The sequence below is a fragment of the Lineus longissimus genome, chromosome 3, assembly GCF_910592395.1.
Source record: "Lineus longissimus chromosome 3, tnLinLong1.2, whole genome shotgun sequence".
NCBI classification, from domain to species: Eukaryota; Metazoa; Nemertea; class Pilidiophora; order Heteronemertea; family Lineidae; genus Lineus; species Lineus longissimus.
The window spans coordinates 6,581,957-6,609,382 of record NC_088310.1 but is presented as its reverse complement, the minus strand read 5'-3'; the positions used below and the strand labels follow the sequence as shown (position 1 = coordinate 6,609,382).

Sequence of the window (27,426 nt, the reverse complement as noted above, 5' to 3'; positions counted from 1 at the left end):
CCGACGTGACGCATTTGCGGGCAATTTGGTGAATCATCCTCCATGTACCCGACTGTTTGTGACGATTGAAGTAAACTTGTCGTATGATTCCGAAAATATGCGAAAATAAATTAGCGGCGAGTTCCAAGATTCATCAGCAATTCACGCCTGAGAAGATGAGTTGAGTAATGCTACAGTTTTAATCAAGTCTATTTTCAGTCAAAATATTTAAAGAAATATAAAATGATACTGTAGTAAATCAACCAAGTTCTCCATATCATAAAACATTCAAACGTCTCGCAAGCTTGTTATTGTCATAAGTGTGGTCTTCAAACTACCCGCCGTTTATTATAAGTTCATATGCAAATCACGCAAATCACATGATTTCGCTGCTGCTGAGTGCGCTTGTCTGGTACTGAACTGGCTCAGTAATGAAAATAAACCATGAAAACGTTAGAAAAGGAAAGTTTATTTATTCATTTACACTTATACAATTGATCATACCTGCAAAATCACATTGTATTTTTTGTTTTCATCTGTATTCCCATGCCCATTGTCCCCGTCTCAACAAAGCTTGGCAGCGAGGTGCTAATTACTATGCCGCGGTCGCGACCGATTACGGCAATTAGGCCTAGTGGTCGGGTTAGCGGGGTTGATTTTCAGTTTGGGACCGGCCAAGCCAGTGGTCGCGGTCGGGGTACCGGTGTGGTCGTCTTAGCGGGGGTCTCTTAATGGTAATTAGAGAGGAAACCATTCGGGACCGGACAATCGTGGTCGCGTTGGCGGGGTGGTCGCGTTACTGAGGTGGTCGCCAACCGGGGTTCCACTGTATATGTATTCAATTATGTAGGAAGAAGTAAATTAATCAAATACCTTCACCAATGCCCTCACTTTACAGATCGATATCTAGTCAGTACAACTGGCTACATTTTATATTATCATTGGAAATATTGGTTAGCTTACAATGTATTATTAAATGATTGGTTCAGATAATCTATGCGACATATTTTTATGAAACAGACGTCTGATAAATGTACATCAAATGCAATAACTTTATAGTTTTCATAGGAAAAAGTCTTCTGCACACCTTCTTATTTCTCTATGATAGTCCATATCATTCACGGAAATGATCTTTACATCTTTATACAATTGAAGGGTTAGATGATCACATAAATGATCCTGAAGATAGCAAAATAGGTTTTTTGAAACCGAGTTGGAAGTTCACAGTCGAAGCTTTAAAGAACTACATTTCGTTCCAGCCACAGGTTATGTTCCGATAAATAAGTTCAAGCCAATCCATTTACAATCAATGTTTAATCATGAGATATTAATAAACGTTTTGAGCTACAAGTATGATAAGATGGTGATGAAGTACGAAAAAATAATCCATGATTTTTGCAGTCTGTGAACAGCCAGATAAAAATAATGGCTTACTAACAAACCTTCTGTTTTCCCTGCCCCCGCTAATCAACTGACTAAGTAAAAAACATCGAATGTGCCATTTACTGAGATATTTTGTGAAAATATGTTATGATATAACCCTATTTTAAATCACAGAACATGATCGCTGATGAAATCCTTGCGTCACTTCAAGCCCAATTCCCTTATGTGTATGTACCTAGGCTGTGAACCGATCTGGAATACTATGTACTACTACTCTACAATGGCTATGTACACTCAACACATCTACAGTACATTTACACAGTATGTATACAGATAGTCTATGTACAAAATATACAGGTGTGATCCTACTACTGGTAGAACTAAAAAGCCTTTCCATGAAACAGCTATCACAGGACATACCACACAATAATAAAAATGGCAGTGTTTAATCTTATGTACAAGAAATATATACACGAAGGTCCATCTCAAACGGACCTAATTGGGGTATATGTATAATATATATGAATAGTTCAAACTACGCTCCGACTTATCTAAACTAAATTAACTTTGATAGTATCATCTGCTACCAATAAATAAATTCAGTATAAAATTTGCAGATTCAATATAAAAGTTTAAAATGGAGCAGTATATACTTGTCCTGGTTTGAAAGTGTCAACCAATCATTCTTTTCAATGAAAATAGCACGGGACAATCATTCTGCCTTCGAACTACACAGAAAATTCTTTGCGTCCTTTCAAATTCAAAATCAACCTACTGATAACCAATTGGTCACCTAATTTTACTCAAAAAATCCACACAAGATATCATTGGATCCTACACCAAAACCTAGATTATCTAGCATTACATTGCATACAGATGGAGCTTCTCCTTTCATTCTAAATCTACAGTCCGTGATCGACTTGAAATAGTCTCTACGTCCGATTGCTACGGGATTTTTAACCACACCTCCTCAAGTGTCATGATTCTGCGTCGCACCTCCTGCACGTCAATCAATCAATCAATGCCGGATGCAAGATTAAGACCACTGCCCGTCGGTCGGTTCTCAGCCGTTACCTTTTGCTTTGGGCTTGTCGTCAACTGGCCGATGACTCTTCATGTGAGCACTACGACTCTTAATCTTGTTGAACACCCTGAAAATAAACAATCATTTGGAATCAGATACCAAACTCATACCACAGGCTCATTACCAAGGCACTCTCTCCGGATATCGAAGCAATTTTTTAGAGAAGTAAAGTGATGTCTCCAAGCAAGAATCTGGGGAGCATGAATCTGCAAAGACAGTTATAGACACTTGAAAAAGTTATATGAACTCACTTTCCACAGATGCGGCATGGAAATTCTTCCAATTCATCAGACGCTGCTGATTTATTGGATGGCGGACCCACGGTGCTGGGCTTACGATTGTTGCTCGGACTCTTGCCACGACTGCCGCCCATGTGGTTTACATCAAGATTGTCCTTATTAGTGTGGACTCTTTGATGAGCCGAGACAGCTTGTTTGGAATTGAAGCTCTGAAATTATAAAACGGCATTTAATGAAACTCCAGCCGGGTGTTAAGAGGTCAACAAACGTTTTTATCTCAACTGCTAAGAATAGGCCATAAAGAGTTGCTACTGACTCTTCCACTTCCCTGAAAACAACCAGCAATCAGACATATCAGAACCACTGCAGCCTCTACTTTGTGCTAAGCATGACTCAATGATACAAACTTCAAGCCACAATTTCAGGGGCTGGGTCTTCCACAAAATCTCCGATTAGACAATGTTTATTTGGGGCCTTTGCATCCCAACGCCTCACTTGTACTCGGCCTATTTTACTTACAGCTGAGCAATTAGGATAATCACAGTTGAAGGACGCATCATTCTGGAAAAGATGAAATGATAGTGAGTGTCACTTCATCAAAATCACACCTCCAACCCTCATACTGTTTGACACAATTGAGGACATTTGAAAATACATCTCCTAAACAGATATGTCCTGTGCATTAATTTATCCAATTTGATATCAACAATCAGAGCAATACCTAAACACACAGGCCTATTACAGGTGAAATGGGCATGAGAAGTGCACGAATGTGCTTTTGTTTAGTTCTTATAAGTACGATTGCAGTCTTTTTGGGAGTGTGGTGAAGGTTCAAGGTTTTATGCCATAATCATAAATCTTCTAAAAATGATGGGAAATGGGAACACAGAATGTGCGATAAGGAGAAGAGTTGGGGAATTTAGTAAAGAGAAAAGTTATAAAACCGAGAGAGGAGTCTGCTTCACAAAAACATGATGAATTTCCTATGGCAGCTTGAAATATTCAGGATGAACATTTGTACCATTCTGGAAACTTGAGGCTTAAACCAGAAGAGTGCCAATGTTAACCCAGATAGGTCAAGATACTAGATTTGCAGAATACACCAAGATTCAAGCATTGCAATCTTTGGTCAAAAAATTCGAAAATTTCATATTTTTGGTGAAGCAGAATTTGTGTTTACCATCCATGCAGAGAAGAAATTTTCGACTTTCTCATGAAGTCTAACTGACCTCGGTCGCAGTACGATAATTGTTATTACGATTGGTGCGCGATGGTCGTACCTCAGACGACTTGTTGTTGTTGTTGTTACAACTATTGTTGTTATTCTTGTCATCCACATCGTCATCCTCATCATCGTCCTGGTTTGGGAGTTGTTGTTGTAGTTGTTGCTGCTGCGCCTCCGCGTTGGCCTTGGCTTGGGAGCGCAGATTGTACATTTCATCTTGTTCCCTCTTACGGCGGAGGATGCGGAGGCGTTTGTACTCATCGGGACAAACCTTCTTCCACAGGTAGTAGAACTCAATGCACTGCTTTGTCGTTTTCTTGATCTGAAAGTGAAATGCAGGTTTTAAGAGCTGGCAATATTTACTTTAAATGACATCTTTCATGACCAAAAACAAGCAACACCCAGCCAGTAGCAGTGACAGCCATTGGATAGGAGCAGATGTATTGTCTAAAAGCCCTCTATTGTCAGAACTTAGTACCAAGTGCTAGGTAAAATGCACTAGTTTTGCTTAGACAATGATTGGGCAGCCCCTGAGGAGACAATTCAATAAGCCCTTACTTTCTACCAGAGCACTTACCTCGACTGCGATACTAAAGAAGTCCTTATCACACTTGAGTAGTGCTTGATGATACGTCTCGATTTCTTCAGTCGACCAACTGTCGGACTCTGAAATAGACAACGAAAAATTTAATAATTATGAACAGGAAATAAAGCGCTCGAATGCGAGATATCATCAAATGCCCCAATCGGAAAATTTGTCATTTTGTTTCAATTTTCAATATCAAACAGACATAACAATGCTGGACTGCAGACACTGGTGTAGTCAATCAATCATTAAGACAAGAAAGATCAACACAAATTTTCAAAACGAGAAGTAAAGGCGATCATTACCTTGATAACGATATGATGCCAATGAATGTCCTTTGGGGTATCTGGCCTCACCCTGCATCAGCATCCTTAAAGCTTTCTGCAAGTGAAGATAGAGAACTATAAGCACAAGGAAGGAAGAAAGCTGTGAAGATTTTTTAGTTCGAGGATATATCCCCCTTATAAAAGAACATCTTTGTCATGCCTTTTACTCTAAAAGCACAAATTCTTCATAGCAGTGACCCACAAAACTGAAGCATTTGCTAGTGTCTAAGCTAAGAGTGTCAGTCTGTAGGATTTGTCACTAAATTCTTCAATCTTGTAGCCACCAAATACTAAACTTACAAATCTTATGAAGTGCTTGTGGGTACTTACATGTATATCGCCCTCAACAAGATGAAGCAAATGGACCGCATATTCTTTGTTGTTACCATTGCCAGGTATCGCAGCACAGCACGCAAAGTCCAAATAGCACTGAACTGTAAGAAAGATACAGCCACTTGAAACCTATGCCCATCAGGGTCCTCACTACATGTAGTAAATCTAGCACAAGCTTGGATTTCAGCTAAGCTCATTTCATCCAATTCTGGCAAACTTGTAGTGAAATTTCAAACTGACAGTGCTGTGCTGACACATGCAGTCTCTACAGGCAAAGTGTCTCACTCAGTGGCTTACATGCTTTCGTCCTCTCTGTTGGATATAGAACTATGAACCGCAACGTTATGCCCGACTCCACTTGGACAAGAAAACTAGTATTGTTGCAAGTATAGAAACAAGTACTGCTGGGACAAAGACAGCACCGAAGAAACTGAGCAAAAGTCTTACGTTCTTCCTCTGTGTTGTCAGCGCAGCTGCTGGGGGCCCACACCAGGTCTTCCTCAGAAACGGTCTTCAAACTCTCACGCTTGTTAGCTACAAAAGAAATGCAACTCTCCTTTGAAACTGTTGATATCAACTCCCTATTTGAGAAGGGTCAAACTCATTTTATTTTGAGGGACACCTGTAATGGTGGATGTGGGACCTCTTCATGAGAGGATCATGTAAGATATCAAGTTTATCAAAGAGAGAACCCATCAGCATGTCTATACGCAGCCAATTGTAACAAATATCGCACCAAGAATTTCCTCAAAGGCAGGTCGGTGTACATACCATTAAAATGAGGAATCTCTGCTTGATATTGAGTACCAATGTTTACATGCCTGAAAATATGAGAAAAGACAAATTCTTGAAGTACAGAAGTCCCTACCTGGAAGGCAGAATGTTTCAGTGCAAGCAGCACATTATGACACAGCCAGGAAAAGAAATTAATCAGTTTACAACTGATATCCTTTGAGGCTGGTTAAACTTTCTTATTCTTTAAAGAACAACAGTTAAGTCTGAACAAAGGCGAAGATTTTTACCAGAGATTCAAAGTACAATCCAATTCCAATGTAAGAATTCTACCTCTACGAATGCCTTTGGCATAATTGCAATCCTGGAGGTAGCGGGTGGCAAAATACTTACGGTTTGACATCGGTTTCTGGTGGCGGTTCCTCATCTGGTTCCTCCGGTAGAACTTCAGATACAAGACTATTTGTACTACCTGCAACACAAACACAGTCAAGTAAGCATTTGATAGATCATAAATATCTTGGCAAAAGGCTCCGAGATCACAATGCCCTCCTTGGTTGTTAATAAGAAGAAAAGAGAAAAATTGTAACTTACTTCTCCTACTTATGCTGAGCTTGGGTGTGAGTGGTGCAGACTTGGGTGTCACTGGTCGATAGGGTATCGGCTGAATGCTCCAGAATAACCCAGCTCCCTTCCTGACCGGACTAAGCATGGGTGGAGGTGTGTACGGTGGTGGCGTCATCCCGCGTGCTGACATATTCCTCATGTCACCATCCCACAGTCGGGGCGATCGTAAGCGACTTGCGAATCCGAAAGTATTAACATGAGGAGGAATAAACAGAGGCTCCGGACGAGGTTTACGCCTCCCCCGAAGTGGACTGGTCTGCAGACTAGTAGGATTACGGAATAGAGCACCAGTGTCTGGACAGGACTTTGACAACAGGTCCTCAGGTCTACTATTTGGTCGTTTCATAGGTTCCTCGGCTTTACTCCTTGGCCGCTGAAATACCTCGTCATCAAATTTAGGCTTTTGAACACCCTGAATTTCCTCCTTTATTTTAAATGTCCGAGCGACTTCATTGTCGTTTCTAGTATTGTGAGCCTGTAAGGCACGTTCCTCTTGACGCTTGTACAAACGATTCTGCAACAATGTTGTAAGGCTATTTTGGACGTTCCGTGCCCGTTTTGGAGCTGTAAATTTATCTGGATCAGCGCTCATATGCCGCTTGCGTTCATTCAGATCAGTTTTAGGCTTCATGTTGTTTACATAAAGAACATCCATGTCTTGAGGCATGTTAAAGAGTTGTGACGGAGCACGGTCAGGGAAAGAAAAAGTATGCCCTGAAGTTGGCGACTTTATGGACAACTGTTTCCCGATTTCACTCTCGGTAAGCTGCGGCTTTCTATCAGACATGAAGTCACTAATGGGTGGAAACATACCACCAGTATCATTGTGATGCTGGTGAGGCTCCATAGGATCTGGCACGGCAAATTCTGGAATATTCTGAAGTTTGTCATTAGCTAAATAAATGTTCCCAAAACCCTCCAAGAACTTCTGACGCAACACATTGTCTTCCATGATGCTAGTGATGGTATTGGCATCTAACCTGTTCCGTAACTGACTAGCACTGTCCTCTAGCATTGAATCGGTAATCGTCCCACTAGCCGTTGTTGGCAAGATACTCTGTGACAATGAGTTCTGTGTCTCTGAAATGACCGCCATTGCCAACTGCTGTGAGACTAAATCATTGGACCCTGTAGCAAGAGAAGCAGCTGGCGGCAGAGCGTTACTCTGGAGTAGCGTCTGTAACGACGGTGCAATCGAATTGACAGGAGCAGATGGGTATACCCCTGCCGCAACAGACGAAATAAGTTTCAGATCACTGAGATCGGCACCGGAGTTGATATTCATCTGGTTCGATTGCGACAACTCTCTCCCTGATGACGATGTGACGCCAAGCTGTGACGACTGTGAGAGAAGCTGGTCCTGGGTGACCGCAGCTGATGAGATATTATTGGATGGATTATTCAAATGGGCCTGGATAGCTGATAGGTTTGGTCGAGACAGTTGATCAGATGTCGAAACAAACGGTGACTGATACAGCGACGTCTGCTGTTGTTGTTGATGCAGAGCCTGCGTCTGCTGTTGAAGGGTATGCTGCTGCAAGGCATGTTGGATTGCCTGGTGCCGCTGAATGTTTGACTGCTGTAGGTTGGGCTGCTGAGACACCGACACTTGAGGTGACGCATTCACCTGCTGCTGCATTCCAACTTGCTGAGAATTGCTCTGTTGTTGTTGAATAGCCGTCTGGTGCTGTTGGACAGCTGCACTTTGTCTCTGGGATAGGTAACCATGCGTAGGCTGTGGTGGTGGCAACATCTGACCAGAGCGGCTTGGTATCTGTTGCTGCTGTGCTGGCAGTTGTTGCTGCTGTGCGGGCAGTTGTTGCTGCTGCTGAGCACCTTGGAACGACTGTTTGTAGTGTGGATACGAACTCGCTACTGGTGTGCCTGTCACGGTAGTTCTAGCTGTGGTGATGCCGTTCTGCTTTTCTGTCGTCTCAGATGAATTCTCTTTCTTGACACTTATGGTAGGTGGAGTAGGATCCTGCTGCAAGAAGTGCACATTTTAGAGAAGGCCAAAAATTGAAAATGCAGGTTTCTGTACCCACTAAGCAAAAGCTAACAGTCATGACCAGAACTTTAATGTCCAAGACTTTCAACGCAACGCTAGGAAGATCATGACTTCCCAGGTCTTCAAGGACGACTATTAGATTTTTGAACAATGCAATAATTCTATAAAGCTGAATTTAATCATGACCACACATGAAAGGGTTAACCAAACAATATCAGATAAATATTCCATGCATGTAGAAATAAGAATGCAACAGATGACAGAACAAACCACGTTGCAGGCCGCCATTTTACCATGATTGATTTTAATATATGGTCGATAGTGGTATCGCAATATCGTGTTATAGTCACCTATAATACCTATGCTAATCAAGATCAACAACTATCCAACACTTGCATAATGTGGCAGGTTTATTTCAAGCTGAGAAAAATAAATTATTCACAGGATACAGAAGTTTATAGCTGACCAAGGCATAACCCTGGATATTTCCATACAAAGACATGTAAATGAGGTCTGCCAGTAATGGCCATAAGCACATATTAACGAAGTCCTAACTTGATGCTTGATCTTTTCAAACAATGCTTCAAGGCCATGATTTAGATGACGGCTCAAGTGATAATTAACTGACTTGTGTTATTTAGTGCTGGTTACTTCTGAGGCCCCAGCTTTGTTACGGTCGACCCCCTTTCTCCTGACAAGTACAGGGAGGGAGAAAGGGACAGAGAAAGCTCACAGTGTTTCCCTTCACTTTTTCGTCAAATATAGTTAAGGGGGCTCCAGGTTACGTTAGCATTTCATTTTGAACAACGCCATTTATATTATTCATTGGGCCAATATTTCAACTATCCTATGGTCTTGATAAGTATACTCTATCCCTGATATATCAGGCTTTAAACCAACACAGTGTGCATGACATTGATGGGAATGACAACTTCAACACAGCTGGTTATGCATGGTCATGCAATCTAATGCTTAGTATACATCGCTATTCTCAGCATACGATTTTTTAAATGTATACATTTAAAAGCACACACTGGGCAGAGCTAAATCAAGGAAGAAAACTTTGTAAAACAAAATGTTATTGTTTCAATATCACTGCGGTGGCTTCTCCAACTGAACTCATTTTCAATTGAGACAAAACTCCCAATAATTGCACTACATGTATACTCTGAATAAAAACATTCCAATAAACCACACTCGGAATTTCAGAAAGCCTCAACTGCCAAACTATTCTAATTACCTGCACCGTGGACAGAATGTACAGAAGACAGAGGAAGTAGGTCAACTGGTTTCCCCAGGCAATGCTTCCTTGAATTGCACTTTGAGGAACAGTTCAAGCATATACCACAAGATGGAGTATTGGCAAATACAACTCCACCAAATTTCTGGGTAATTGGCCGAGTGACTTTGTTTTGTGTAAGGAATCTCAGCTTTTATGTCTTATTCAAGGGTCAGGACAATCGAATTAAATTGATTTGCAAAAAGCAATGAGTGAGTGCTGGAATCGAACCTACGAAGTTCGGATTATGAGTTTGACAACTTCCCCACCGACTAGACCATGCTATCCCTCCCAAGGAAAACAGAATCTCAACCTGTTCTCACCTTCTTGAAATATCCTCCATGGAGCCGCATATGACCATTCAGGGCGGGAATATTTTTAAACCGTCTGTGACACAAACTACACTCTACTGGCTTTGGTCCTTCACTGTAAAATAGAAAAGGAAAAATTAGTCAGAACAAACCAGTGATTTTGGGGGGGTTGTTTGGATTATTTTCTGTAAAGTCCTGAAATTAGAACAAAATAGTGTAGTCCTCTGACGATTCAAACCACTTCTAAATACCTCAAATGCTATTCATTTGCATGTCTTGTGTAAAACAGAACCCCCCCCCTCTAAGGTCAGCTGTCCATAACAAAGTTATGCAACAAGATATCGCTGAGCTCAAATGCTGCACAGGCAGAAAGCAACCTCAACTACTGAAGAAAGAGCTGTAAGCTCAAGGATGGACAATATAGAGATGATGAAATGATATCAGCACAACCTGTCTTCTCCTGGATCAAAATCGACTCTGCTCTAATAGACTAATAACATAATCATTCAACTTATGCTTGTAGCTGGAACACAAGAAGCAAAGTGTAAATATGTACATTGCAAGGATTGAAAACGGTATTTTAAGAGGGATGCCATTTCTCAAGCCACCTCTGGGGTGATGAAAGAAGGAATGAATGGGTGGGCTGAAATAGCATAGACCACCTTGCCCACTTCATGCGTGAAGGGTGAATAAGATCATGTCAGAGATCATGAAGGAATCACACTCTTGCTTAATAGACAATTCTCAAGTCGTCATATTATACACTCAGGTCTGTGTGCAGCCAAACTCGGTCTTGACTTTGTCAGTTGGTAAAAGTCCTGTGTTACGTCTCCAAGTTGTGTCATCGGCGAATGAATAGTGTCACTTACTCCGCGACACGGTTTACTGAATTTTGGTGAAATTTCCAACCTGAGAATTGTCTATTACCAAAATCTGCCAAGTTACAAGTCAACAGTCAGTCACTCATGCCAGTTTTAACCTCTTATGCCTAACTTTAGGGACCTGATTTACCATCTGTGCTTAAAAATTCTGAGGAGATGAAAATCAGTAATGTGGTATTCTCCTTCACATGGCCTCATCCTTAAGCCCACACAGATACCAGGTGTCACCTGTTTCAACCCATTGAGCTTGGTTTAACTGCAGGGTTCTCCAAGTCGGCCATAAGTCATCAGGATTGATAATGTGTGATTGATATATGGCTCAATGGTATCTTGGCAGATTAGGATTGAAGCAGTGCCATGGTGCATGAAGCAGGATTGAAGCCCTAGATGTAGAAAGTGGCAAGATGAGGCCTACCCCATCATTTTTCTTTCACCAGGTTTTGACCTAGAAATAAAGCACATAACGACAGTGAGTGGATTTCTGGTATGGGGAGTTGACAAACCACGACAGCATTTGTTACAATAAACAGAAACAACAGCAAGCACCACTGGATCGAAGAACTCTACTTGTGGGTGAGGATCTGAATAGGTTATGGCCATTACCAAAAGATAGCCCTTGACAGAAGGAGCCATGAAAATACACATTATGAATAACAATTTGCACAACAAGACTGACTGTTGCTGATTGATTGATTTTAGTCAGTGCTTTTAACATGTGGCTACAGGGATTTGGGTTATGTCTTGTATAGACATGTCTAGGTAATTCCATGACTGCTTCCCATTACACCAAAGTGTTCAGGCTCCCTGATCCATGTGCACTCTTATAGAGTGGACATGGTTTTGTATACTTACTCATAAGGGTTGATACTCCAAGGAGGTCTCACTGGCGGCGCACCATGCATCGGGCTAGTAGGATGAGACTGCGGCTGTCCAGGAGCGGGGCTGATTGGGCTGATCTGCTGCAAGTAGCCCGGTGACCGATCGCCGCTCCGATACGCCACAGGACCATGACCCTGACCTTGTCCCTGCCACGTCGACTGCCCGTCAAGCTGATTCTGACTAGCACCTTGGTAATGAGGTTTTTCAAACTGGAAATACTGGCCCTGATTCGAAGTTGAACTTGTATTGGCACTACTGTTGAAATCTGAGCTACTAGTATTGGAAGCACTAGCCAGGAATGGCGGTGGCCCGTAACGGCTGCCATTGCTGTATTGCATGTTTGGGTCCATGTTTTGATGGTGGTTCTCAAGGTGGCGCCGCAGTGACCTTGCATCGGAGTAACTCTTATCACAGCCTTCAAATTTACACTCATAGGGTTTCTTGTCTCGATGAGTAAGCATATGGCCATTTCTGAAAAAGATCAATAGAAATTTAGTGAATTTTGCCTTATCAACCTAACCCTTGGTAAGATAATTTGATATTTCCGCTTAGCTCAACGACATGGTCACCAGGAAGGAAAGCACATGTGCCTTTATTAGCCTCAACTTCGGTCCAACATAGACCATAATTTTGGAGATATCTGAAGGTAATGAATATTTATAATCCTTTTTATGTCTGGTATCCAAACTTCAGCTGTGAAAAGTTTTTATTACACTTTACCATCATGTTATAAATCAAGCTAAAAATCAATTTTTCATAATACGACTTACAAGTGATCCTGACGCTTGAAAGCTTTTGAGCAAAGGTGACACACATACTTCCTCTCATCACTATGAGTCAACTTGTGTTTGGCTATTGCACTTGAATTATTGAACGTTTTCCCACACGTTGGGCATTGCAAGTTTGGCCGACTCCCCGGCGATCGGCCGCCCCGCCCAGGTCGTCCACTCTTGGACTTTGGCCGCTTGTCAATTCCAATCGGTTGAGGTACAGGCCCGGCTTGAGATTCTGTGCTTGCATTGTTGCAGCCATCATCACTTGCGCCTGCAATGACATAAAGTAATAGAATGTTAGATTAAAAGACAACAAAATGAAAGAGTTTTTTCCCGGCATTGAATATAGTAGGTCAGCTTTTGTCCAGCTTCGATGTTAGATGCAACTGAGAAGTTTTCGCTGAATCTGAAAAAATCTCATTCTGAAATAGTTGACTACGGAATAGATGTTTTAAATATTTTTCGCTTTCTTTCAAAAGGAATCCACTGGCACTGCATTGTCCCTGAAAAAATGACCTGGCTGGGACATGGCTGCAGACCAGGGAAGTGACTAATCTAACCTGAGCCCCTGATCATTACTGGTATATTCTCTACGATGTGACATTTGATAATAAGGCCTATAGCATATTACCATCCCATTAGCCTGGTATTCTGTTGTCATTTTTATGTTGCTTTAGCAACACACTGGGAGGTGAACAAGTGGTGATTAAAACACGGAAGATCCCTCTTAGAATTAATTTTGTCATTTGCTCCATTGAGCCAGATACCAGAAGCCAATGAACAAGAAAACGAAAAGGTATCGCACACTATAAAGTGATGTGACACACAGCAAGAAGTACATACCTGGGAAAATGAATATACTGCCTTCTGAAGGCAGGCGCAGCCCGATCATAATTTCAACTTGCCCAGTCACTGCATCCTCCCTTAGAATGAACCTGAACTTTACACGATGTGTCCCTCAAATATTCTAACAAGATGGACAGAGAAGTTCAGCCCAAGCTGTACATTTTTGGTTGGGAAATTTGACTACCCTGGTGAAGAGGGCAAATGTAATCACACCCGAAAGAGTATTCCCCTTCCTGTCACAGATGATGACCCCAAGCTACCCACAAAAGCCATCCCATCTAATTAACACCTCATACCCCACTAAGGGATGAGCATGACCCCAACTGTATGACACCTGCTTGGGGTACAACAAATCAATTCACTTCACAGTTTTCAAGTTCTATCAAATTAGCTCTATGAACCTATAAGAATCAACAAGGCCTGTATAGTGCACAAAGATGAAAAGGATGCATCTAAATTGTTCTTTCATCACCTTTTCTAAAACTGCAGGTCCCTGCGATAAAAATCACTAGTTTGCGAGACACTTGCGGGTTCGAATTAATGTACTGCAAAGGGTCTGGCTTAAGTGGTATACTTCTGTGACTGTTACTGTAGACCTGTCATGACAACCATCCTATAGAGTTTTATATTGTTTCATCGTCCCTCATTCAATTCATAATTTCTCAGAAAGGAGGAGCAAGCAAATGACCAAGACATTACTTTCTTGTAAACAATGTCAATAAGATTGTAACTTTTTCTTTTTCTGAAGTAGTTGCACGCTAAAGAAACGCTTGCTTAATACAGGGGTTTCTACATCTGCGTATCAAGACCATGCCGATTCATCGGCTGCATGCTGAAACTTGCAACATAAAAGGGTTAGTCTTGGAGAAGAAATGAACATGAGATCCTGGGCTGAAATGGATTACACTTCCCACTCAGATTGCGGAACAACATGGTAATCATATATCCGGCACCAGAAAATGCAAGCCTTGATAGTGGAAGACATGCAATTTCATAACGCCTACCAGGGAGAGACACGTTTTTTATCATCAAAGACAAAGTGTCATCAGAGAAGATGAAGGGCAGAGAATGTTCCAGTATAATCAGAGACCATCAACTCACAGGAAGAATACACATCATTAAAACATGCCTCCATTAGCCAGGCAAGAACGTAAATGCAATCTGATGGTTGGACATACGGACCCCAGATCAAGCACACGCCTACCGTTTTCCCAATCCCTGTGGGCAGAACACAGGTATACTGGCTTAATATCCATCAAGAATTTAGCAACGGCCATGGCCGTACCAACTGCTCAAAGATGAACAGAGAGAGAGTAACCTAGGAAGTGGTGCTGTGCCAAAATATCTTTTGATAGAAAGAAATTCTTTTCACTGAGGACACTTTTGGTCTGAGGATGTGAGCAGACCAAAGTATCACACTGTCATTGAATTATGAAGTGTTTCAGCCAAAGAATTTCTTTTTGCGGTGCCCTTCAATTCTCTACCTGTCCTTTTCATACTCTTGCTGAAACACTGTATCATCGATTGCTATAAACCTTTTGCCATACACCTAGTCTGGTGTACCTTGGGCAAACTTTGTCACTCTGGAAAAGGGCCCTGCACTTCGTTTCATTCATTAACACCTTGTGCACTTTCTCAGATTTTACCCATCGCTTCGAAACCACAGTCAGCACATGGGAGCTGATACACCTCCAACTGAAATCAACTTAATTTATACATAGAAAGTGGATGAATATTTCAATAATAAATTCAGCATTGTGTAGATTCTACAACATATTGTAGAAAATGATCAATAATAGACCCATATCACTACATACATACATGCACAGAAACTGGTAGGCCTTAATAGAACCTTTTGAATATCATAGTGCACTTTAATATACACAAAAGATGAGTCATTTTATCATTTAATACAACATTATTGTAGCATCCAGACAGTGAGTTTTTCGATTTCAAAAGACAGGAGCTCCAAAAGGATCGGTAGTTCACTGATCTTTTTACACTAGATCATTGATAAGTGTCTTCAATTCGTTTTTATGCTAATCAAGACAGTTCTTGCCGAAACCATGAATGAAGACCCCGACAAATGATCATGTTGGAAATTGGCCCATTTCTAACGACCGGAAAGGAAGATTTGAACAGAGATCATCCAACAAAGGACATACTTTGTAGGCCTAACACGAAAGCTAAGCTAACATCTTGAGCAAGTTTTATAGTACTTAATACTGTACACGACTGCTATTGCTAACATTATTAGCCTTAAGTTCAAGGGGGAGGGGCAACACGTCATCAGACACCATTCACTGGCCCTGTTGGACTGCATGGGCGAGTTGAAATGGGATTATGGAAAGTCAACACACGCTTGCTTTCCAGAACTCTTCAGTTTCAGCCCAATGTTAGGGGGGGGGGGGCAGGGGGAGGAAGGTGTTGGTGCTCAATCAATCAGAATCTGCGTAGATGAAGAGAATAATTTACTCGCTTGGGGGGATGGCGTCTCCATCGTACCTCAATTAACAGCTACGAAGTTAATGCATTTTAGAATGAAGTAGAAGACATGCAACGTGACTAAATAATCAACTTCGCATGTGATCAGATACAAGCACTCACGCTGCTGCAATCTTCATATGTAATTCATGAAATGATTCGCCTCCGGCAGAGCGAGGGTTAATGATGTATCGAAGCCATCAGAGGATTAATCAATAAACATTTACAGTATTGTCAGTAGCAGATTCAACTAACATTCTCACTTCAAAAACCTTTTGTGCAATGACTACAAAGCTTTGTTTTGCATAAAAAACTACAAATTCCAATGGTACTTCTCCTATTCAGACAGAATGCCAGAGGCACACACTTCACGCAAGCTTTTGTTAGCCTACTCAACACTGCTACAAAACAGATCGAAATGGAAGACATTCAGTACTCTCGAACAGTGTTTATTTCCTTGAACTCGCACTTGAAGCCTGCAGCACTAATCCTTTCATTCACCGCACTAAACGTCATCATCGATAATATCGGGTGTTTTAACTCCTTTGCTACATTTTGTCATAAGCGAAGAAATGTCATCAGAAAGGTCATAGAAGGGCATAGCTCTCAGTGTTTATGGTAAGCCTACATTGATAATAAATTACTCACACATTCGAAGAAAAATATTGGACTTATCTCTGAGGGTGCAGTTACATTGATTATTCAGTGACACAGACTAGCTCCAGTTACCATAGCTTCATTCATTGTCCTCAGAAAATAAACTCCTACCTAAGTTAACAGAAAGTGGGTAAGAGCCCAATAGCTGTGCTCTCACCATCAAAAGCTTTTTTGTAATTCCATTCGATAACGCATTTTTCATTCCTCATTGTTAATTATATTGCTAAACAAAAACACTCATGCAGACAAATCAAATAAAGTAGAAGGAAGGAAAAATCTATACTTGCTAGAAGCAAAGCAAACAGAGTTTTAATCTGCATGACCATGTCCCAGAGGTCTTCGAAAAAATACTGAACACGAAAAAAAACATCTGATTTTCGATATGACAAAACATTTTAAAGACTGTGACACCCCACTATTACTATCTCCATAGATAATCTATCTGTAATCATGCTTCATCAGTCAGGAACGCGAGTGGTCCAGTGGATATAATCTCAAGCAAGACTGTTAATTGATTCCCTCATTAAAAGGGAGATGGCAGCACTTGAGACAAAGACAACTGTGTTTTATCTAGAGTGTTTTCTTAAGAAATTCAGACATACTTTTGTAATCTAACCACACATTTTAGCTTGAGAAAGAATCAATATCAATATCAATATCATCACAGTCATTGGGTGTCAATGGGGAATATACCTATCTGAATATATATCATGCCAATGGACTTAGAAGAAATCCCATTGTATATCAACCGCATTTTTAACACTCAAAACATAAATTCGAAGATGACCTCTTCTGCATTTGACGCCAAACTATAAAACTGGTGACAGACACACAAACTCATCAAGACATTGTTGGGGATGACACTGAATGCTCAGACCAGTGGCAAAGGAAATAGAAGTCCTCATACACCCAAATACAAACTCTCATTACACCTGCAGTTGAAATAATGAATGAGTGTAATGTCAGTTACTACTACAAGTCACGTTCATCTTGCGTACCAGGAGCAGTCAAGATAACACAGCCAACCACAAATTAACTGCTTCAGGAAATGCAAATCAGAAATCTGATTCAGCAAATGGTATAAATCTAATCCAGCTGCCCCGGGAGGCCATTATTTTATGACAGCCTCACCGAGAATCGGGTGATGAAACAGACCTATTGAGTTGTCTCGAAGCTCAGAGAACCAATCGTTACTGCATGTGAGGATAGGACGGAAATGCGAATCAGATTTTTGTAAACAGCCTGAACTGATCCAGGACGACAAAGTCACGAACGCAGAAATTAATCACCAAGAACAAATGCCTTCCCAATGCTCATCTGCATTCATCAGAATATTTTCTGATTAAATTAACGGCACCCGCAAATTGGCTAAAGACGTCAAATGACTGCACTGCTGACTCATCGGCCACAGTGGACTTGTAAGTTACCCCAGGTGTTCGTCATGCAGTTTTAATGGCCCATCTTTTCCGTGCGTCTTTTTGCATGACTTTGCGAGGATTAGAATGCCCAAGGGCAGCATAAACTGTCAAGCAGACAAACTCAATATACGGTAGACAATTTTTTAATCACTTCATCAGCAGTCATTTGTAGCCTTTTTACAATCACTTGTAATCATCCAGTGGAGAACATATCTGCTTTTAAAGCTGCAGCTGTCGACAACTAGTCCACAACTAGACTACATTTACCAAGTGTTTTATGTAATTTCCCTTTAAAATCTTTTTTTATTGCCAAAAGATGAGGAAATGTGCCGTGCTAAAAAAATTAACTGCATTATTTGACTCTTTCAATGCCCCACAAGTCCAATAGACTTCGACAGGAGGGCAGAAGAGCATGAAAGCATCATCACTGAAATGTGCATTTTTGTCTCCGATAGGTTTATTCTCTCATAAGATTGATGAGATGCAAAAACCTTGCTGGTCTAGATGCGAAATGTAGGTCAAAGATGCAAAATGTAGGTCAACATACTAACCCGATAAAACCCCTTTATTTCAAGCATGGACAGACACAGCACTTCTATCCATTGGAATTTCACCTCATGGTAAAATAAAATGCACTCCAGTGACTAGAAGATAGTTGTATCATCTTGTACAATTATCTCCTTGAGTCACATAATTACCTCAATTACAGCATCGACGTCCCCATGGCACCATTGTCTGTCATCTTCTCATACCCAGTTGTATTATCACTCTAGTTTGCCAAGCTAGCTAAAGTAGGCTGCAGCATATTCAGACGTCTCATTTAGTAGTAAATCAGAGGAGGAACTGGAAGATCACCCACCATTGCCGGGGCAGGTATTTGGTTTAATGAGTTGCAGTTTCAGTAGTAAATACTGAGACCCTTTCTTCATCTTGACATACAAATTCCAGTCTTAGTGGTCTTTGTGATCGAAGAGTCTAGACCTGACAGCGATGCAAGTGAGGCCATAGCATTCTAGCTCAACTCTGCAGGCCAGTTATAGATTTGGTCACCCCAAGGGTCCAATACATCAAGCCAAGATAGAATCAGTTTACTCCCGGCCCAGACATCCAAATGAGCAGTGGTTTAAAATAAAGGGAGAACCTGCAAAGTGTACTATACAGTCGAAAAGAAAATAATCTCCTGTTCTGAAAATGAGCAATTTATAATCAGTTTCTTGTACATCTGCCTTCCACTGCGAAACTTAATTGCACATATATCGAACCACGATACCTATAAATTTCTAAATGACATCTGACTGTCTCGCGGAAAAGGATGTGCGGCATTGAATTGTCATAGTCACCGTAGTGAGTGGTGAGTGATACATCTTGATAACAGAGGGGCCGAAATCGAGTGTCCAGTTTAATAGATTCTCTATAGAAATTTGCACTAACCAACTTTCACCAAATGATGAGGTTATGTTAGCATAAAAAGCATAAGTACATGAACCACAGCAAAGCCTTCATCAGAAAAATTGCCCAGATAAAGAACCAGACAAAAATCAAATGCTTCTTTTCAAAGCCTTTTAGAGCCAGTCAATGATAATCAGATCCAGTGCAACTTCAAAGCATTATTCTGAGTCACGTTTTTGCCAATTCGCAGCAGACTTATAAGAAATCTAATGTGAACTGACATAATCACTGAATGAACAATTTTTACATGCTCATGGTTTCTTCCTTCCCACGGAAGCTGCACACAGAAGCAAATGCAGAAAGCTCATTGTCTCATCCTCCTGTTCATCATCAAGTGCAAGCAGAATATAGGATGAACTGGAAACATCATATCTCCGATTGAGTTGCATGTTAACGGTTGAGCTTAGCGACAGGAATCATGATCTTGCATTCAAAACAAACTCAAGAACGTTTCCACAGTGGCCTGCAGAAGATACTTCTATGCCCGTGGTTCCAAACCCAACAATAAATCATGGTAGTTGCATGTCGATGGGTACAACATGGGCACGTTTACACTGGTTCATCAACAGGGCAACATTGAACACTTCTTTTAAGACTGCCACAGTCACCAATGACAATCTGCTAATGAACAATGTAAGGTGCACAACCTTAGAAACTAGCAAAAGTTTGTGATTTTTGTCTCGTCAAACAACATCACTGCAATCTGAAATCTGGAAATTTTGTTTGAACTTCCTGCCTATGTCGGTGCCGATTCCAGTCTAAGTCCTCAAAGGAGTATTGTCAGCATTCTTATTTATATGCAGAACTGATAAGACCTACATCCAGCCTTCACAAGCAATAACGAAGAAGTTAGTGGATTGTCTCTTTGATCAGCGAAACACTGGAAATGGCGCGTTGTTTACAACTTGCATTTGACCAACATGACCCAAACCATCGTAAACCACATGAACCAGGCGACAACAACAGGACTAAAAGATTTGGTGAAAAAATTGATTGCATATCATGAATCACCAATGAAGAGGCCAAATCAATTGTTCAATCAGAGCGTCTACTGACAGGCAAACAGTAATCCGTTGATCCTCTTAACTGCGGTGGCCCACTTAGTCACCACCTCACATGAAACGGCACACTTCCCCTCCCCAGGAAGACAGCGACAGGGAGCAGGGAACACAGCTCTGACTCACCGGACGGGGTGACAAGCGTATCATTGACAATTATCTGGTGCCTTGGAAGACAAGAGGCCGAAGGGGACAGCGCAGTGTCTCAGTTCTTAAGCTGGCAGACAGGGGTTCTCAGTGCTGTATCATTGCATGTGGACTGGTCTTTCGTAGCTCATTTGCTCATGGATGTGCTGCCTGCTGGACAGACTTTAGATGCAACCTTTATCATTTATGCATGAAGGAATCACTTTTCTCACCAAAATTAAGCTTCCATGCAAGCTTTTACCCAAAAAACCCAACTATCTACCAATTCAGCTTTCTTTGAAGTCTTTCTAAGGTGAATAAGAAGAAAGAATAACACCTTCAATAAAACACAACCTTTTTACAAAATCAACTTGGTTTTCAGCTCAGAATCCTCATAACACCTGTACAACCACCCTGGTTAATATGACAATGAAGTTATTATTTTTGCCTCATCCCTGAAACTCCCGGAAGACACTCAATGATTTGATGAGGATGATAATGGTCTACCATGAGGTTAAAAAAATATTTGCCACTTTTATTGCAATTTTGTGGACAGGTCCTGAGGCATGCAGCAGCAAGGTTTGGACCTCAGCCTTGATTTATAAGCTGTTCCAGGAGTCTGACCATACTGCCAGCAACCAATTTATCATTGTCGCCAGCAGTTCATATCATAATGAGCTGTCGGTGTCACCAAGAAGGGCAGAGGCAGCTGTCTAAAATTGTTGCCATTAGGCAGGGCCACCTAAATCCCCAGGAGTCGGGGCAAAGCAAGGCAAGGACAGAACCCTCACCAATGGAGAACTTCAGTAACAATCTTGACTTCCTCCTGTTGGAGACAGTAGCATCGGCACACCATCCTCAAGCAGACAATGACACAATTTTTTCCTCTTTTGACAAGGACCAATAACTGTATGTAGCTGAATGTGGGTTATTAGAGGAAATCAATAGGCCATTGATTGCATGCCAATATTTCCTTTAAAACATGCAACAATAATGATTATTAGAAAAAAACATCAATAACACTTCAATAAGAAGACATATTGGACAATGAGTTGCAACCATGCAGTTCAATGTCATCCGAAAGGGCACCAACTGAGTGGGCAAATGCGATGATGAATAACCATCAGAAATCGGATAAGATTAAAAGCCGGAAGAAAAGACATTGTTAAACAAGCCAAATAGGATAAGACACTTTTCCTGAGCCCTTTTTAACAATAACATGACCTTCTGAGACAATGATAGAGAGCATTACATTGGAATGAGAAGTATAGCATGATGCTCACACGAGCATCGACACTGATAATACAGCTACGCACATACATACTTAGCAAGACGACTGAAGCGGGTGTTGGCGTTCAGCACAAAGCACAGAGTAGCGAGAACTGTGACATGAAAATTCTTCAATTTGAAGTTTAGGAATTTGGAATGACCTACCGAACAAACGGTACCATGAGTACTGATGGTAGGGGTCCTCCGGTATAGGATTCATCCCATACGGTGCATGCCACATTCGAATGTAGCTTTGGCAAAAGACACGTCTACTGAGCTCATTTAGAATGGAGTGGGCTAGATGAATGAATCGGGTGTCATGACAACGGTTGATGTAATCATAATATACCGCATCCGAGCTAAATCATATAGTTGGCGAGCATCACAATGTGATTACCAGGGAAGGATTTGAGAAAAAACAACATAAATATGCTGCCATTTAGTATTTACATTGGTCGTCTTCACTGCAGCGGACAACGCGCTGGGTGACAGACTCGTGAATCCTGATATCATTAGCATGGTTAATGACATGTTAAAACTTGTTATTGAATCAGAAAAGGTCAATCCTGTGTGACAATTTGCTTGCTCAAGTGGTTAATTGCGAGTCGTTAATTGCTTGACAGACATCCAGAGTGCTGCCAATTAACCATAATTGATACAACTAACTTTATACGATAACTCGGGAACTTTTCTGCATTAAAAATATCTCACTGCTTTTAGTTTTATAAAATCAGATCATCTGACTTAATTTTATGAATGATAGAATTGAGTGTCAACTGATGAGGCCAGTCTCAAGGGACCAGGACTGGCAGGAGTGGTGTCTGATCTGATGTGGATGTACTGGCACCTTTTGGATTCTGCCATGTTTATCCTTTAATTAGGTCTGCAGTGGCCTGTCCTGAGATTTCAGGTGGTGCTCGTCGCCATCACTTCTATCCATATCTACATTGTAGATGTAGGTGGGTGTTGCTCCCTAAACCCAAATATTTTCCTTCAACACTAGCATCACAGGTTGTACTTGAACCTTAGGCTTCCTCTCTGAGACCTGGGTCATAGGAAAAACGCTACCCCTTCCCAGGGTAGTTTGTATGATGACATCACGCACAATCAACCTTTAAATGTCATTCGCCTTTATACGATGCCATGACGTCAACAGTGAACTTGAAAATCAATGCATCCATTACCTCAAGGTTACAGACAACCTGCCAACGTGGTGATGTATGAAACATGCATTGATTCTGAAAAGACCACACACAACAAACAAAGTTTTTACTTGAATCAAAACATATCAAATATTGGTGATCAATCAAATTGATTTTTATCCGGCAAGCTAAGAGACAAATGTATGCCAAATGCTGGCCAGAGGCAAAAGCCTCAATCTAAGACATGATGAACTTTGCCTGTGCTTATGATCCTCATGCAGTGATATGGATGTGATCACTGAGTGAACCATGGGGGGATGCTAAACCCCAACAAACATATGTCAAGTTTTTGTTTTTTTATCAACAGACAAACAAGGATGACATGATCAGGATCATTTATTTGGGGGGCAATAGGGTCGCTTCTGATGTTTCGCAACACGATACTAAAAAGACCAGTCCTGTAGCAATACTGTCAACAGTTGCGCTAGGAAAAAAATGTTCTCGTGTATCACCAGTCACACACAAACATATATATCTCAGTCATGTTTTTGTCATGGAGAGAGCAAGCTCAGGTTGCTTGTCATTCTTAATGTTACCCATCATGTATTTCTCAACCTATGCAGCAAGATATGTTTGCCACAACCATGTGAATAGCCCAAGCTCATTCTTGAAGACAGTGTTGTGACAATTTAAGTTTCAGGATTTTAATGCACCTTTCAAATAGAATCGCTTTGAAGATGCCAAGCAGCTCTTCTGAAATCCACTATGCTTCCATTATCTCTACCATTCATATACCCCTCTAAAGCATGCTAAAGGCCTGGCCAGAAGAGGGAATTATGTAGCAAAGTCGGCAAGCACAGAAAGTTCATGATACTACTAGACATTAGATCACCTTCATTCTTCCTGGCTGTTTTGGAGTTTTAATGTCCAGGACATGCAAGACCTTGCACTTCTGGTACTTACTCATCACTTTCTCTTTCAGTCAACATGAACAGAATCAATAACATCGAAATGTCAAGTGAGAGTGTAGGCCATGCAAACAGCCTTAATGCACGTGCACTATTACAAAGACCATCCAACGACGATGATCAGATGGCGAAAAGAGAAAAGAGGCTCATGGCATATGTGCGTCACAAACGGTAAAAAAATATCGAGATGAAATACACAGACATCGTGCTCAAGGTACTGTCATTAACATGATACGATTGAAGTTTTCTACGTGAAGGCATTGATTTACATCCACAGTGTGTGACAGGGCATTTGAAATTTGAGAAAAATTTTATAACCTGAAAATGTGCCTAGGTTTGCATGCATTCTACATGTCTGTCTACATGATTTAGTATCCTTATTGATAATACTGTGATTTGCACTGATATCAACAAGTTACATTTCCCTGAGTTTGGATTGCAGATCCTTGTTAGTTCAGTGATTGGCTCACTTCAACCCGACATTCAGAATTATTTTAAAATAACTTCTAATTATGAACCAAATGGACCTCATCTTGACACACAAGTGACACATGGGAAGCAATGATGAACGAGGGGGGGGGGGCTCTTATACCCACAAAGAGACATGATAAAACAGGAGCCTGAAGAGGCGGATGCATTGTTTTTAAATTGTGCAGTGCGTGTCACAAAGAACATTCACGTGGCATGTTAGGCTGGCACGGTATAAACGTCACTGTAAATGTTTCAATTGAATAGGACCCGCCACCCTGGAAAGATTCATTGAAAGAGACACATAAAAACAAATGTTATGCAAAGTTCAACACCTGAAAGCGAAAAAACTACACATTTTTAGTCGTCAGATTGTAACATGTAGTTCTGTTTCAGTGTTTTTTCAGAATCCTTTATTAAAGTTTCTATTTTCATCACAAAACATTGATTATTTGAGCTAAACTTAGCATTTGCCTGAAGCCTGTGTGAGCAGAGATGGTAAAACTGCTTAAAACAAACACAAAATATACGACCCATCAAAGAAAAAACATTTGATAAAGAGAAAACTACTCTGTCTGAAACAATTCATGTGGTAATATAAAATGTAAATGGCAAATTCTAGATTCTAGATTATCATGAATAACATGAGCCCGCCCTTCCCTAAAATTTAATTTAAACATGAAAAATATGCACATGTTTATCAGACATTTTGTCACATTGCCAAATTTCAGTAAGGGTTAACTTTGGACTTAAAGGGTTGCTGATATGGTTAATGAGAGATGTGCTGAAATTGAAAAGGCCACAGTTTAGTAGGCAACTGCCAACAGGCTCACCATAGTCTACCTCTCGCTTAATACGATGATGTAATTGTCTTTACTACAGACCTGTCTGCCCGAAGACAGAGACACTTGGCCAATGTACCAACCTGGCGCCTAACCATAGTGGCATGTCTAACGCTCCTTCCGCCTTGGAGGAGAAATACTCTCTTGAGAATACCCCCGGCCCCTCGGCCCAGGTGCAGGGCAGACAAATTTAACAATCGTTATATCATTGAGTGGTGAAGGGTGGATGATGAAGACCAGTTCTGCCAAAAAATTACATAACTGCATCTGAAAACTTCAATTTCCAATTATGCAGTAAGAATTCTATACATGTACCCAGAGGTGGAAGGGCAGAGGCCCCTCACAGACAAGAGGGGACACCTCTGCTCGGTATCAACGGGGCACATGTCCTCTAGGCCATTCTCTGGATCTGCAACTACCTGGCTCCATTGGGCCATAGCATTGCAAGACGTCAAAATAGAAGACATGAAATAACATACCTAACGATCGTAACGCTTGGACACTATTTATATTCCTGACACGGTTGAGAACCTTCAAACGCATGTCTGACCAAGAAGATTAGTCCTCTCTCCCAATGTTTACAAACAAACAAAATATCAGCCAAGAACTTTGTACATTTCTCATATTGGCCTTTGTCTTTGAAACACCACTTCTAGACTTTCATTTTGGCATGAATGAAAGATGAATGTATATGGAAAAGTCACTACCCGGTACATGTCATTTGTGATATCCCACAAAAATTCCAATGAATCACAAGTAAACAATATGCCACATGTAACCAAAACAGCCTTTTGCATGGTCATGAGTTCATAATGCTAAAAATAGCCGCATTACATGGTGTTGTATATCTCAAGTATTGTTATTGGGACACCACAGGAAATTATCAACCTGGGACCCCCATTTTCCTTGACATACATTGTACTTCACCTCACAAAAATTTGGCACGATCACAAAATTAAAATACCACACAGCAGTAAACATAATCATAAGTAATAATTTCAGTATTAGCGGTTATAAAACCGTCACCAAATATCATTTGATTTGATCAACATAAAACAACCAGTCAAACCAGACCTTAGACCAATAAAACATTTTTCACAATATAATCATAAAGGGCCCTACATGTTTCTGTATTGAATGATGTAGAAGTTCTGACTATGCCTTCTGCAAATATTTACATGTAGTGACTCGTCACCATGAGAGCAACACTGATGTTCTACCTTGCAGCGCCTTTGCACAACTTGGTGTGAATACACTTCACTACATATCCAATCAGTCCATACCTCGGCTGATTTAAAGATGCCTGCGCCTATAAATTCAGGTGTACTGAGGTTCTGTTACAAGTAGTCAGGACTCAACACACCTACACATTAGTAAGAAAACCACTCGTGAACAATGTGTCTGCCCATGCCAGCCTTTCGTTGGGCTGATGAGATCCTCACAATGACTGAACCAGGACAAGTCTGTCCCAACACATTTCAAGAACATGCACGTTTAAAACTGCAATTTTGTAAAACATTATTTGGGAGCAATTGTCACTAAGGCTCTCCGATTCAGAAATGACATGACACCAAACAGCTTCGTATTCATGGCCAATTCTTCAATTCTGCCCTCTAAAAAAACTTATAAAATAGTTGCACCAATGAGAGAGGACTCAAATAAATGTTTCATCATTTTGATTAGCAGGCACACTAGCTACATGTAGCACTATAAAAGGATCACTTTGTGACCAAAACCTTTGGACACAGAGCAACTCAAACGAAAAGTCCCGGACAAGATTGTATTGTCCGGCAGCATTGAACTAGTCAGGCATGCCGAAAGCTCCAAATCCAGGTTATTGTGACATAGATTCTTGGCACCCAGCATCTCCCAGGGTCCTATCTTGTAATTGGCCAAGGCTCTGAGCGATGGCCCATATTCCCAGGCATCAGTCCAAGACACAGGTACATAAGATCCCTTCACCTGGTTATCACTGTCTGCATCACCTAAGGTAGTAAAAATAACCTTGATCCCTTGACCTCTTTAATCCAACTCAAAAAAATCTTTTTGGCAAA

The 27,426-nt window shown here is 41.0% G+C and overlaps 1 protein-coding gene across 6 annotated transcripts in view; it reads right to left on the bottom strand.

Moving 5' to 3' along the window:
• Positions 1-459: 459 nt before the first annotated feature.
• LOC135485588 (uncharacterized) overlaps positions 460-27,426 on the bottom strand; it is a 30,828-nt gene continuing 3,861 nt past the window's right edge. The window contains exons 1-16 of one of the 6 annotated variants that reach the window (XM_064767780.1): positions 25,852-26,092; positions 12,643-12,916; positions 11,846-12,343; positions 11,409-11,438; positions 10,125-10,227; positions 6,482-8,498; positions 6,281-6,359; positions 5,927-5,976; positions 5,603-5,689; positions 5,153-5,256; positions 4,802-4,877; positions 4,488-4,576; positions 3,915-4,232; positions 3,205-3,246; positions 2,698-2,894; positions 460-2,513 (exon numbers count right to left, since the gene is read on the bottom strand). In XM_064767780.1, coding sequence (XP_064623850.1) covers positions 2,426-2,513; positions 2,698-2,894; positions 3,205-3,246; positions 3,915-4,232; positions 4,488-4,576; positions 4,802-4,877; positions 5,153-5,256; positions 5,603-5,689; positions 5,927-5,976; positions 6,281-6,359; positions 6,482-8,498; positions 10,125-10,227; positions 11,409-11,438; positions 11,846-12,343; positions 12,643-12,916; positions 25,852-25,915 — 4,116 coding nt within the window. In that variant the 5' untranslated portion in view covers positions 25,916-26,092 and the 3' untranslated portion in view covers positions 460-2,425. Of the gene's footprint in view, positions 2,514-2,697; positions 2,895-3,204; positions 3,247-3,914; positions 4,233-4,487; positions 4,577-4,801; positions 4,878-5,152; positions 5,257-5,602; positions 5,690-5,926; positions 5,977-6,280; positions 6,360-6,481; positions 8,499-10,124; positions 10,228-11,408; positions 11,439-11,845; positions 12,344-12,642; positions 12,917-25,851; positions 26,093-27,426 lie in introns of those variants that run through there. The other 5 variants (XM_064767775.1, XM_064767779.1, XM_064767776.1 and 2 more) reach the window with 5 other exon arrangements.